Consider the following 14,349-nt stretch of genomic DNA (forward strand, 5'->3'; position numbering starts at 1 on the left):
TACTGTTCCTTGACCTTAAAGCTCGATAAGCTGTTTTTAACGTTCAAAGGAAATGTTTAACCATTACCAGGTTTTGACTGAAGGAATCATTTTTTGTCTTTCATAAAATGCACTAGAATTGCTAAATAATTTATAAGAAGTATTACTGGACAGGCTGATGAGCCAACATTGAAAATGTCGATTCTAGTCAGATTTTATTCCGATGCTCAACTAGTAAGTATAACTTCACTATGTGTTATCATTTGTTTTATTTATTTAAGGTTACTGGTGCATCAGAGACAATAATAACAATGACAATGATAATAAAAATAATAATAATAATAAGAGTTGTTATAACTTCTAAAGAACAAAACATGATATAAATTATTTCATTTCAAACCAATAGTTAGCTTACTAAAGATCAATAATTAACTTAAACAAATTATATTTAAATTGAATAGTTATAAGTGTACACTATATAATTTGAATGGACTTTTTCTATGTTAATTGAAGGCAAGCATTTAAAAAGAAGAGATGTAATTTATTTTTGGGGAAACTCATGAAAACTTGTACAGAAACTAGCCTGTAACATAGTTAATCATGACTATTAACGTTGGAATATTCACAGTATGCCTTTTTCGAAATGATATGTACAAACTAAAATTTAAAAGGAAAAGACCTTAAAACTATTGATTGATTGATAATAAATATAAAAATGAACATTTGATTAATAATTACAACATGATGATTTTAAGTTAACATTTCGTTCATTTTCTTCTTTCTTCCCTACATTTTTTAAAAAGAGGGACGAAGGATACCATCAGGACAGTCAAACTCATAGATCGAAAATAAACTGACAACGTCATGGCGAAAAATAAAAAGACAAACAGACAAATAATAGTACATAAGACACAACATAGAAAACTAAAGACTGAGCAACACGAACCCCACCAAAAAGTGGGGGTAATCTCAGGTGCTCCGGAAGGGTAAGCAGTAAACTGTTTACGTCTTCATAATTTAACTACATTCAACACCAACATCCTCGCTGTGAGCACAGTTATGTGAACCCCAATCTGGATGTAAGCATTCTACTAAGGATGTCTCATATCCATTACACTCCAAATCGTCAAGCCATATTTCGCCACTTCCACCACCAGCAGTATAGAAATTATATGCTGAACTGAAAAAAAAACATATTCAGAGTAATGAGGGTGATAAAAAACGAAATCAAAACATTTTCTTAATCCATTAATATGTGTGAAGTAACACTGATGATAGCCTACTTTAATTTGTAATGAAGTTTTTATAATTCTTTACTACACTATTAAGAATAAGGATGTTTTACCATATCTCTATGAAAGTAATGGTAAAGTCCGGTTTAAATCTCAAAATCAACAAACAAAAACCATTAGAAACATGAGAAATACAAGTACAAAATTCAAATAGATTTTATATTTTCCAACCATGATCGTATATTATTTATCATGCAATTTAACATTGACACTAAAATATTTGAGTTTTGCATGTTCATTGATTTTTGTTGAAAATTGTTGAAAACTAAACCGCGGACGTATAGAGAACCCCCAAAATGAACCGTAATGTATGAATGTAATTTTTGCATTACCTGTCGATCAACAACACAGACTTATTAGTATACTATACTAAGCAAACAATTATTTGCATACCTATATGATCATGAAGATAGAATGCTGGATGAAAGATCAAAATAGTTTTAACAAAACAATATGAAAGTTAAATTACAAAATTAAATTATACCGGACGAAAACATAAATACCTACCATGCGTTGTGTAGACAATTTAAGTTGCCCTTTAAAGCACTTTGATTTTTTCACATATTATAACAAAGCATATTTATTAGGATTCATTACAATTTAATAGAAATGACTTGAAGTTATCAGATATGACAGTTTATTTCGGGTTTTTTATTTGTCGAAACAGTATTCAAGGTATAAGATTTCTTGTGTTAAAATTGGTTCACCAAATTCAATTAAAAAAAAAAACGAATTCCTTAAAAGTTCTGACTAATTGTAAAGTCTTTGGTCAATAACATTATTGGTCCTGATGAAGGTAAATACAGAAAAGTGCTTCGTCCGCAATAGTTTTTTCAACTAATATTTGATATTTTAGCACTGTGTCAATCATGCTGCTGGTGGACTAATAGTTCCCGAGGGTATCATCAATCCAGTTTTTAAATTTTCTGTAAATCATTACGAATTTTTAGAAAAATTAAGCTTCCAACAATAACGGAAAAGTTGATCACACGCGGATTTAGCAATTCTTTTTGAGTCTCTTATCGTTAAAATTCTTGACACATTTATAGATGTGAGCTGTCCTGGAAACACTTCGGAAGCACCGACTTTATTTTGTAAGGCGATCTCATAAATTTATAATTAAATATATAGAAAAAATTAGATCAAAGTAAAAAACTCAAACAGACGCAGAAAAAATTATAAAGTGTTTTTGTTTATTTCTTAAACAGTAGTACTGAAAAGTCACAGATATTTCTGACAGAATTAAGGAACTGGTCAAAAGTACAATCATAATGTTGAAAAGTCAAAACAACAATTAGTATAAAGCACTAAAACAATCAAAGCTGAAAATATATTTTTTTAAGGTAAAATTGTTTTGAGTGTATCCTTTTCAAAATTAAAGGTTGTTACTTTGACTGTTTTTTTTAATTTTTGCATCTAATTCTAACAAAGACTTTGTTTGTCAGGGGAAATCAACAATATTTAAAAACACGAATAACACTAAGAAATGCTTATGTCATATGAGTACATTGCAAACTATTTGTACCTGTAGCCCATCATCCTGCAAGCTACGTTAGCATCATATATATCAAAGCTATCATCACAAACAGTTCCCCATATTCCATTATAGTAAACTTCAAGGCGACCAAAGCTGGAACCTCCCGCTATTCGAACTTCTATAACTATAATTATATTCCATAGTAAAGCAAATGATCAGTATCGTCGTAACTATAGTTATATTCTATAGTATAGCAAATGATCAGTATCGTCATAGCCAAATGTACTATTGAGTAAACTAATTTATTTTAACCTAATTACAACTGTTTTACATATATAAATCTGAGGCGTGTGTATTGAATGTACGAGATATATTTGAAACTCGGAAAATCCCTTGATGTGATCCTAATATACGCATTCATAACACTTGTTCATTACAATATGACCATCTCTGAATGGATAAAAAAGATAGCGACGCATTGTTGACATTCCGAATACAAGACCTTGCGACCAACATGTTATTTGTTTTTATTTGTGTGCATTTACCATTGCAATTGTTGAAGAATAAAAAGAAATGCAACAGATGCCGCATGCAAATAACGCTTTAAAAACTTTCAATGGAAATTTCTATTTTTGCGATACCTATTTCGACGCAATGTTCGCAAAAAAAACATCCAAACCATTTCTGAATATACAGTCTTCACAAAACTGTTTCATTTCATTAATGTAATTGAATATTACTTTCTCTTGATATTTGTATGCGAGTGTTTAATACAGATGTTAGATTGTGTAAAATGTATATCCTTTATACGACACCCCAACCTTTTTGTAATTGTTGTCAGGGTGACCTATAGATGTCTAGTTTGCTGTTTCAGGGATGTATTTACCTTGGATTTTTTTTAAAAATTCATATTAAAAGTACCAACTATGTGAAATGAGATAAGTTTTACCTTTCCTTTAAATATATTCATCTTAATGGTCATTTTTTTTTCAAATTATCAAAATGTACAAATGCGGTCCATGACCTCATTCACTCTGTTTTCAAAAATGTGTTTGATTGATGATAATTGGAATTTTATTACGAGTGATATTAAAACTATTTTTATCATTCAATTCTTTGACATTTCGCTGATAACAAAATCTTGAATATATTACAGTACGTATAATACCTTCTTCTCTACAATCCACACCAACATCTTCCCCGTGATCACAGTTGAATGTACCCCACGGCAGGTGCGCACAGTCAAATAGAGTGAATTCATTTCCGATACATTGTAGATCATCAAGCCAAATTGGACCACTTCCATCTCCAGCTGTAAAAGGCAGTCCGTATGATCTGAAAACATTAATTTCTAGAGTAATATCTGAATAACATTTCAGGCTGTCCATACTTACTGTACGTCTTCTTTTTTATAATATTTATTTCACTTACTGCAATGATTTGACTATTTATCTGTATTCTTAAAGATATAAACTAGTTTATGTGTCTATGTGTGTATTAAAGATATTCGCTAAACGAAACCATTTAAAATCATCTTCTGTTCAAATAAAAAAAAAAAAAACAAGTTGTATCTTACCTTTGAACATTTTCCAAAAATCAATGCTAATAATAGGGCCAAGTCATATGTTTGTTTCATTATGTTTAAAAAAGGAAGTATCTAAGTAAAAGGCGGAGAAATAAGTACCTCAAGCCTAGAGCTAAACATACTACTTTGGCTTCATTTCGACCAAAATCATTGTCACAAATAGTTCCCCATTGACCATCATGGTATATCTCTAACCTGCCCCTGTCTACGTCTGACCCAACTAATCGTACTGGAAAAAAAAATAAACTGTTTTGATAACTGAGTAATAATTAAAACAAGTACTTGTCATAATTACACTATATATGATAAAGTCTCTAATACTATCAATTATGTGTATATGTTTACAAAACAAAATATACAGTTTATTATTCTGATAGTATGTTGATAATGATAGGATGTGAATAACATCCTGCAGACATTTACGTTGTTTTCAATGTGTTTATGGTGAAAGAGTAGATTTGGCAAAAAATTAAAGGCTTTTGATAACTAGAAGTATAGACCGTGGAAAGACCGATAATTAATTAAACTATAGGGAATACGAAATTAACTTATTATAAAGGATACTGGCCAGCATTCACATTTCAGGCATCATACATTTTGGCATTGATGAAGATTACACAATGCAATGTTCTGTTATCAACTTTTCTTTAGCTAACACATTATCATTACATATACGATGCCCTTGCAATGTGTACACATAATGTCATATTACTAAATGTTCCAAATACGTCATGAAGCCTGTCTAAATTAACACCAATACTTTTTTAACCGCAAGAATAAGTTGATGTTTTTAGGTATTATCTTACAAGACAGTAAACTGGTTGATCATATCTTGAGCGTTGCATTTGAAAGAAATGATATGACAGACACATGTACAGATAAGTTTTTAATTTCTTGACGTACCACAAGAGATTGATTGTGATAGTAGTTTGAAAATGAATTTCAAATAAGTTAGTTTAAACTTTCCATATTTGTGTAGCTCCTCAAACGTACAAGGAAGCTATAGAACCAAGATTTTGCAATAGAAAGTTGCTCATATGAATGAAGGCAGAGAATACCAAAGTGACACAAAAGGCTCATAACTCCAAGAAAAAACCGACAACACGACCATGGTAAAAAAAGAAAAACGGACGAAAAAACAAACAACGGTTTGCAAAGCAATGCATAGAAAACTTAAAACTGCGCAATTTTGAAACAATTTTATGTCTAAGGACTTGAATGTGGATTTTACGAATTTCAAAAACGCCTCTAGGAGAACATGCAATGATAGTTCCTCTACTCATGCAGGTCCTTCAAACCGGAATTCGTGCCTTCAAACCGGTATTCGTGCCTTCAAATCTTTTTTAGGCAGCAAACTAATCTGATTGACCGTCAAGAAAAGTCTATACAACAGATAATAGTCACCCACCTTCCTTTGTATCCCCTAGTTCGTATTGTATTAATAATGAAAAACGCATAGGTGCAAATAATACACAAATAACTGTTCCACTGTCCGGATCAACATATTTTGATCCTTCTTCTGTTTTTATCCTCTTTTTTTTGGTCAGTGTAGTGAATTCCTTTGTCTGATGCTTTTTTAATTGGTTCATAGCATTATCTTACTTTTTCAACAGTTGTTCGAAGTTTGGGATATAGACTTCAAGGATGATGTGAAAGGAGACGGTAAGTACCAGGGGTAGATGTAAAATTCTAAAGGCGAAGAGACAGTGACAATGCCAGGGCAAAAACGAAAGACGACGAAAAGACAAACATGTCTACAAAACACTACATAGAAAACAAAAGATAAAGAAATACGAACCCCAACACAAACTGGGAGGATCTCAGGCGCTTCGGAGTTATCATATCCTGCTTCTCTAGTGGTACGTTTGTTAGCAGTCTGTGTGTTGTTTTTTTATTTATGTTCATTATGCAGTACATTAAAGGAACAATTTATTTCATAAAACACTATTTATCTCATTTCACTAACTCAACTAAAATAAAAGCTATGTATATGTATACTCATCAATGATTGTGATTTACACCTGGACCTAACCTAATGATTTAGAATTCAGATTCATAAATTCAGTTACAAATATGTTTTCCGGACTTCTGGTTAAATGTAAGCAGAAAATAGCAGTCGGAGTAAATAATGTAAATGCTTAACTACGAATAATATCTTAGTCCGACAAACATTTTTTTTTTATAAATAGTGATTATAAATATAATGCATATCTTTGGAAAAATTTGTAGAAAATTAAAACTTCAGACCTCCTCTACAATCAACTCCGACATCCTCTCCGTGATTACAGTTGTGTTGCCCCCATTCGGGATGCATGCAGTCTGTTAAGGATAGTTCATTTCCATCACAGGCAACATCATCAAGCCATATTGTATCAGAATCCCGTCCGTCTCCTGCTGTATATGGTGGTCCATATGAACTGTGAACAGACATACGTTTGTAACATAGATATTATTAGATAAGATAACTAAAACCAGTTACAAACTTTCAAAAAATTAGAACACTTGACGGATACAAACATGTGCATGCGTTTGTTTAAATCTGCTATGTATTTTTTGTATATATTATTTTTTTGCTTAAATAAAACAAAAAAATAACTATTACACACTGTGCCAAGCATCAAGGTCCAACCAAGTTTATTTTTTGTAAGGACTTTTTGTCATGCCACTGATCTACAGAAATTGATTGAACCTAAATAATGAGCACTTATCAGTCCCAATGTATGACTGTCGTCAGTGTTTTTTAAGATAAATCTGATTGATTTTATTTAATTTGATTTAACCTTACAACGGTTTGATTCAAGCACCAGGAACGAGTTCTTTGTAGACAAAACGAATGTCTGGCATGTCTGGTGTATTATTTCTAACGTCGGGTATCTTGAATGATTTTCTGTGTATCCTTTCTCTGTTGATAATTTGTTTATCACAGACCATAGCAGTCTCTATTACATTTATTCACAATACGTCTACACATCACGCAATTAAGAAATCTTTCTATCATTTAAAACTTTGCATTAATAACTGTTTCTCATTTTGAAACTCAATCTTTTAAAAAGGAAAACTCAAATGAACTTTATGATATTGATAACCTAGTCTTGTTAGCTTTCTTTAATATTTTTTCTGACAATTTCAATATAACCATAAACTAGCATATATTATTCAAAAGAATTTTCTGACTGAATAATTTAATTTGGATTACATACTTCAGCGTTTGATTTATAATGAGGAACTGTATCTATGAAGGATGTATTCTTCTGATGTTTCAGTCTCATTGAAATCTCGTTCGGGAATTATTTCCACAGTATGCGATACAAATGGAAAATGTCAATGAATTTAAAGAATTTTATAATCAAACTGTGAAAAAATTGTGTACTTACAATAAGTATTTTTTCAGTAAAAAATTTTCAAAGTTTATAACCAAGCCGTCAGTCTCATCAGCCACAATGTGGAGAAAGTAGGTGAGGGGTACATAGAAATGATTTACCAAAATTATGTACATCCCATATCAATTTTTTTCTTTTCAAAAATCTTAAATATGTATTTGTTAAATAATTTTTAACAAAGAAGTTGAAATAATACGCTTTTTGTTCTAAAAAATAGAGAAAAATCCCAAATTGACGAAATTGACAGCATGGTCAATTTGACACAAAAAAGTAACAATATTTTATAAAACTTTCTTAAATTAACACCAACCTATAGTTTTTTAAGTTAAATTTATTCAGATTAGTCTACTCCATCTTTAGTGATAGTTTGAAAAAAAGTTTACGCGTGAAACTGTGATTTTTTTCATGATAATAGCCCAAAAATGGGTAAAAATTGATGAAAAATGGGAAAATCATTAAAATTTGGTACTTTCAAAGGGCCGTAGCGAAAAACAAAGTGCACAACTATATGATTTTTTTGTGCATCAATTACTTTCTTACAGTCATATCAGGTTAAGAAAAAAAGTTTAATTCTAGAAATTTGTGGCTTCTCAGAGGTGTACATCTTTAAAGCGTATATACTATTTTCCATGCTTTTTGGAATTAAATATGTATAAAATGCATATTTAGTTTTTCCTAACGATTCGATTAATCATATGTTGTTTCTTAAAAGCTCAATTCTTACCTGAAACCTAAAGCCATGCAGGCCACTTGTGCGTCCTGGGCGTCAAAATCGTCATCACAAACTGTTCCCCATATTCCATTATGATAAATTTCTAATCTGCCCTTTTCAAATTCAGAACCTATCAGTCGAACTATTTGTATGCAATTTAAAATTAAAGTTATTCATACAGTGTTATTATCACTCCGTTTAATGGAGAGACAGAATATAACTCATTTAATGAAAAAAAGTAAATAGTTTTGCGGTCAGTTATGAATAAAACAGCTTATTTGTTTCTCAAACAACTAACAGAATAGCAATACACTCAACTGGTGTAATTGAAAATAATTGCATTACATAGAAGTTTTATACGATTCTGAAATTATAATTGACCAACGCATTCAAAAGTTATATCTTATATTCGTTCAGAATGCAACATATATGACTACACATTCTCTCTGTAACAACATTGAAACAACGCATAGAAACACAAACGAAGGGCTGATTTAACTCGTAAATTCTTATAGCATGCACGTGCAATTATGATATAAGAATGCTTTTTTTGTAACTTTATGCGTTGAACGTGTGCAACTTTAATTGCGTAGCTTGTTTCAAGAATTATAAGGTTTCGTCATGAACAATAGTATCTTGGAAAAAAGTTGCATCTAAGTGTTCTATATACAGGACAAATTAACACACAATTTTATTCATGTTCCGTATTGTTCATATTACAATACCTTAAACAACGATTGTCTATGTCATATATTAACTACATATAAATAACATATTTCATGTCTTAAACGGCAGATTCAAATAGGATATTTTTTTTATTATTTCAAATAAATGTCTAATAGTTTAAAGTCATATGAAATTTCAAATTTAAAACAAAAGTTGAACATGTTTTCCTCTAAAAGAAGTAAACGTGAACTTTTTTTTAAAAGAAGGTCCTTTATATTATCAACATCTTCATAAATGTACCAATATTGAATTATTGACTTCCCAGACACTAATTCGCAGATATTTTCCCGTATGCAGTGACCTTAACTACGAGACCTTTCGTTATAACTTCGGCCACCGCACAGCGCAAGTGCAAGGGGAAAACAGTAATGAAAGAATGTAAACACACGTGCTCTTGAAGGTAAATAGGAATAAGAGATTCTTAAAGAACAAATTTAATACAACAAATCATTTAACAACTGTTAAGGAATGATTTAATTAACAAATGGGAGCACATGGACAATATAAAAACAAATGTCATGACTCTTTCAATTCACTTATCAGTCACGCTTTCCACGTGTTCTGTTTTTATTGTTTATCAACGGCACGATCCGGAAAACTTGGACAACAAACTCGAAAGTTAATTAGCTTGCGATCAACAACCACTGATATTATTTGTCGATAATACGTTATAGATGTGTAATAAATATTAAAAAAAACGTGCATGCAAGACGTAGTTTAGTATATATAGATATAGGAAGATGTGGTATGAGTGCCAATGAGACAACTCTCCATCCAAGTTACAACTTATAAAAGTCAACCATTATAGGTCAAGGTACGGCCTTCAACACGGAGCATTGGCTCACACCGAACAGCAAGCTATAAAGGGCCCCAAAAAATTACTAGTATAAAACCATTCAAACGGAAAAACCAACGGTCTAATCTATATAAAAACGAGAAACGAGAAACACGTATGAACTACATAAACAGACGACAACTACTGTAATCAGATTCCTGACTTAGGACAGGTGCAAACATTTGCAGCGGGATTAAACGTTTTAATGGTACCAAACCTTCTCCCTTTTCTGAAACAATAGTATAACATCACAACATAGAAAAACACACTATAAAATATCAATAGGAAGGCTTAACGCAATCAAAAAAACGTAAATTAACACACAATGAACGAATAAACTTGACTTGTGACACCTGAATGCAAATACACAGTTAATAAAAAATCACAAGGGATAAATAATTAAAGTCAAAAGAAAATAAACAGGTTTAAACAAAGTTAAAGTATGATATCACTGTGAAATTTCAAACAATTTATAGAAAATCATCACTTTTGAAGAAACCTGCGTCATATTATACACAGGTAAATGAAAATAATTTTGTTGTTAAGTATACTTCTTCTATTATTCTTCTAATTTCCATAACATTAAAATTTCAAGAAACTCGTTCCATATGACTTTAAGGGTTATTGAATAAATTTTAAATATAGCTGTTGTATGTTTTTACAACAGTGGTTGCTGGATCCCAATTTTTTGTCATGTTAACCAATTATGACTGTTTGGGTTGCTCACACTATTTATGTCAATATAATCAACTGTCTTACAAATTGGAAGTTTAGCTAGCTGTGAAATCAGGTTTAACTAACTATTTTCTACAGAAAATGCATGTAATAAGTAACAAATCAGGAATATGACAGTTTTGTTTCCAGTTGTTTCGTATGTTGATATACTTGGCCTTTTGGTTTAGTAAGTTTTTATGAATTTTCCTGATTTGATATATACCTTGGAGATCAGTCTTTGTTTTTGTAAATACCCTTTCAGAACTTTTTATAGAAAAACAAATATAAATTATTTTCGAAATGTACTTTGCAGGCGTGAAATGTCTCTTGTATTTATGATCGAATGTAAACTTTCTGCAGTTGCTATACCTGCTATGGAAACATGGTAAAGATACTTTGAGAATTGCTCAGATAATTTTCCATTACTATTCAATGTCTTTCAAGCGTTATCATACACATGGGAATAAGATCAATGATTTTAACGTTTTCTTAAAAATGACTTTCCTTTTCAATCTACAATGTTAAAGTTGAGATTTTCGTTTTTTATCTCAGAATATTCTTCTTCTTCTAGTATGTTTTTGAAGTATGTGTTGAAGACCCATTGATGTTGTCTTTTTGACATATTCCCGTTTCCATTCTTAATTATTATTTAATATAATGACCCTCATTGCGAACACTATCACATGCGTATTGACATAATGAATCAAATTGTACAATCACTAAACAATTACCCTCACTGATGTCTGCTGTATATGATGCATCGAATCCGATATTTGTTCCACTGCTGTCTGTATGAAAGTGAAGTAACATCTTATTGCCTGTTGACCTTAATCTATAGTTTGTATAATCTCCAAATAATTGCCTTATCATTGGATGATCTTCAGTATCTCCGTCAAAAACCTAGTGATATTTAAAAACATAAGCAGATATGCATTTGAGGTTTTTCGCTTAAACATCTTATCGAAGAAGATGAATTGATAAAACAACTGGTATTTAAACATGCAAAAAGTTACCTGTGTGCACTTATCGTTTTATTAATACAAAGTGAATAAAATGCAGTATACCGTATTTTCATCATAGAATCGTTATGTATATGGCTTAATTGAAAACATCATCCAAATGTCAGTACTACTAATTACTTGATTCATACAATGGTAAATGATTCATGTATTATTAAACTTTCGAAAGACTGAAAAACATAGGTAAACTAGAATATTTACCGTAAGATAATCATAGCCAGCGGCACCAAAGTGAATTTCTTTCAATATAATATTTATAGCATAATTTATTGGTACTGTTATGTAGTAGTAACAATCTACATTGTTTGGATACTCATCGGGATAGTTAGATGAGGTAAATGATCCCCTCAGATCTGAGTAGTGGCCTCCACAGTCTGTAAAAAGAATTATGTTTCCAGCTATATTTTTCTCTTGAATTTGCTCTCTGAACTTTTCCCTTCCCTATTACAATAGACAATAATAAAAAGTAAATCTCAACTTTAATTTTAGTAATTTTTCTTAAATAATGTCTCCTGTTCCTGGCACGCTTTACATGTTTTATGCAATATCTTTCTTGGCCAGGATGATAGATAGAAACCATGTCTTTTGTTTTGACAAAATACTTCAACAGATATACTGACTAAATACTATATACTAAGGTACGTTATGAATGCATATTGCAGCATTTAGAAGTCGTCTGAAACATGGTGCGTGATGTTGTTGAGGTCGACTAAAGTTTCATAATAATGTAACACAAATAATCTTAACCAAACCTGACGTCAAAGCTATATAATGAGCACGAAACCCAGAATCTGTGACACCGACATCCGACTGGAAATGAACCAGCATGAGTTCACCCGTGGATCTGACAATACTTTCCTCTGGAACTGTCCCACGCAATTGAAGCAGTGTTTGTTGGTTTACGGAATAACCATCATATACCTATAATGAAAAAAATAGATATTTGACTGATAACTTGATATATATGCATGTTATATAATAGTTCAATTGTTGAAGATGTGCGATTGAACACGTAGTACATACATGTACAACAGTTATATAAAAGTATTCTTTTTGGAAATACCCGATTGAACACGTGTTATGTATTCAAGTTATAAAAAAGTGTTCACTTGTTGGACGTATATTAATTTTCAACCTTTCTTATATGTTTGTTTCTTTTTAGAAAGAAGGGGATACTAATTAAAAAAATAAAGATCAAAGCCAAAGAAGCAAACCACACCATAGCAAACAAAAAGGCAAAACAATGTTAAAAAAACTTAAGATTAGAAACACAAAACCCACCGCACTCTCATATACGATTAAGACACATACTTGTTATGTAGTAGCTGCAAACAACGATATATAAGTGTGTAAATAATTAACAATCTTTATTTATATATATATATTTTGTTTTTTTTTGGGGTGGCATATTTGTACAGCTGATAAACATGATATCCAATTTCTTAATCGAGTACTGAAATGATAAAGACGTTTAGAGCCTTTAATCACGAGCTCAACTAGCCCTATTCAAACTTTAAACTCACCTCTTTAATAGGAAAAGATTGGGTAATATGGTGGATTTTATAACAAAAAAAAATCATTGTATTCTGTAAATTTAGCAAATGAACAGTGATTCAGGTCAAACAAATATAACATAAACTAACAAACGTTGTTTTGACAACAAAATTTGTTCGAATAATTCAGTAATTGATAAGTCATATAATGCGTTTGGATAGTACCTTATCTCTATTTTTGCTGTTTATTCTATTTTGTTTCAATGTGTTCATATGGTGCAGTGATTAAGAAATTTTACTCACAGCTAAATTACATCATAAAGGGTCGCGTATTTGAAGACTTTTTCGTGATCTCTGTTGCGTTTCATTTTTGTTTTGTTTATGATATGTTCTGTTAATGACCGTGTACTATATCTAAATCAAACGCTCTAAGTATATCTAAAATTCATGTAACTCTCAGACCCAAGTAATATACCAACTTCCAACGAATCACAACAGCTTTCCGTTTTGAAATCTTCCACGATGAGTTGAGGAATATGATCTGGTGGTGCACTGATTAAATAGTAACAGTCAGCATTGTTCGGATAATCATCAGGATGGTTAGGAGAGGTAAATGATTCTGTCATGTTTGTAAAGTAGCCACCGCAATCTGTTTGTAAAAAGCGTGATCTTATTTTTAATATCGTTTATTAGCATATCCCATATCAAACAATTGGAAAGCTATATGAGCAGTATAGACAGCTCCTTTTATTTATAGTGAAGAAACTTGACATCAACAGGTACAATAGCTTAAATATGGCAAAATTATTAGCAATATTTACAGGAACTACAGTTGCAAGGTTAATCAGAATTAGTTTTGGTCATTTTCTTATTGAAATAGCTCAATCAAATAGGGACGTTTGAATTTATGATTGATTTTGTATGGAAAATACTGTAAACCAAGATATTTCCTTGAGCGATTAATTGTCGCTTCTTTTTCGAATAAAAAAATAACGCGAATATAAATCGTCGCGAATATGTTAAAATTCGATCTTCTCTTGTATTAATATATCAATGAAATTAGAACATCGCGAAAATAAATCGCCGTGAAGTAGAATAGAAACGACTAAACGCGAAATAAAGTATCCGCGAAAATCA

General features: G+C 31.1%; 1 protein-coding gene across 2 annotated transcripts in view; it reads right to left on the reverse strand.

Annotated features, from left to right (window-relative positions):
* Positions 1-229: 229 nt before the first annotated feature.
* LOC127723034 (cubilin-like) overlaps positions 230-14,349 on the reverse strand; it is a 32,530-nt gene continuing 18,410 nt past the window's right edge. For both annotated transcript variants that reach the window (XM_052229456.1, XM_052229457.1), the window contains exons 16-25: positions 13,692-13,861; positions 12,472-12,640; positions 11,921-12,093; positions 11,432-11,600; positions 8,438-8,567; positions 6,581-6,750; positions 4,433-4,562; positions 3,917-4,083; positions 2,797-2,932; positions 230-1,159 (exon numbers count right to left, since the gene is read on the reverse strand). In XM_052229456.1, the coding sequence (XP_052085416.1) occupies positions 997-1,159; positions 2,797-2,932; positions 3,917-4,083; positions 4,433-4,562; positions 6,581-6,750; positions 8,438-8,567; positions 11,432-11,600; positions 11,921-12,093; positions 12,472-12,640; positions 13,692-13,861 (1,577 nt within the window). In that variant the 3' untranslated portion in view covers positions 230-996. The remainder of the gene's footprint in view (positions 1,160-2,796; positions 2,933-3,916; positions 4,084-4,432; positions 4,563-6,580; positions 6,751-8,437; positions 8,568-11,431; positions 11,601-11,920; positions 12,094-12,471; positions 12,641-13,691; positions 13,862-14,349) is intronic.

This window comes from Mytilus californianus, unplaced genomic scaffold (assembly GCF_021869535.1).
Source record: "Mytilus californianus isolate M0D057914Y unplaced genomic scaffold, xbMytCali1.0.p SCAF_13, whole genome shotgun sequence".
NCBI lineage: Eukaryota > Metazoa > Mollusca > Bivalvia > Mytilida > Mytilidae > Mytilus > Mytilus californianus.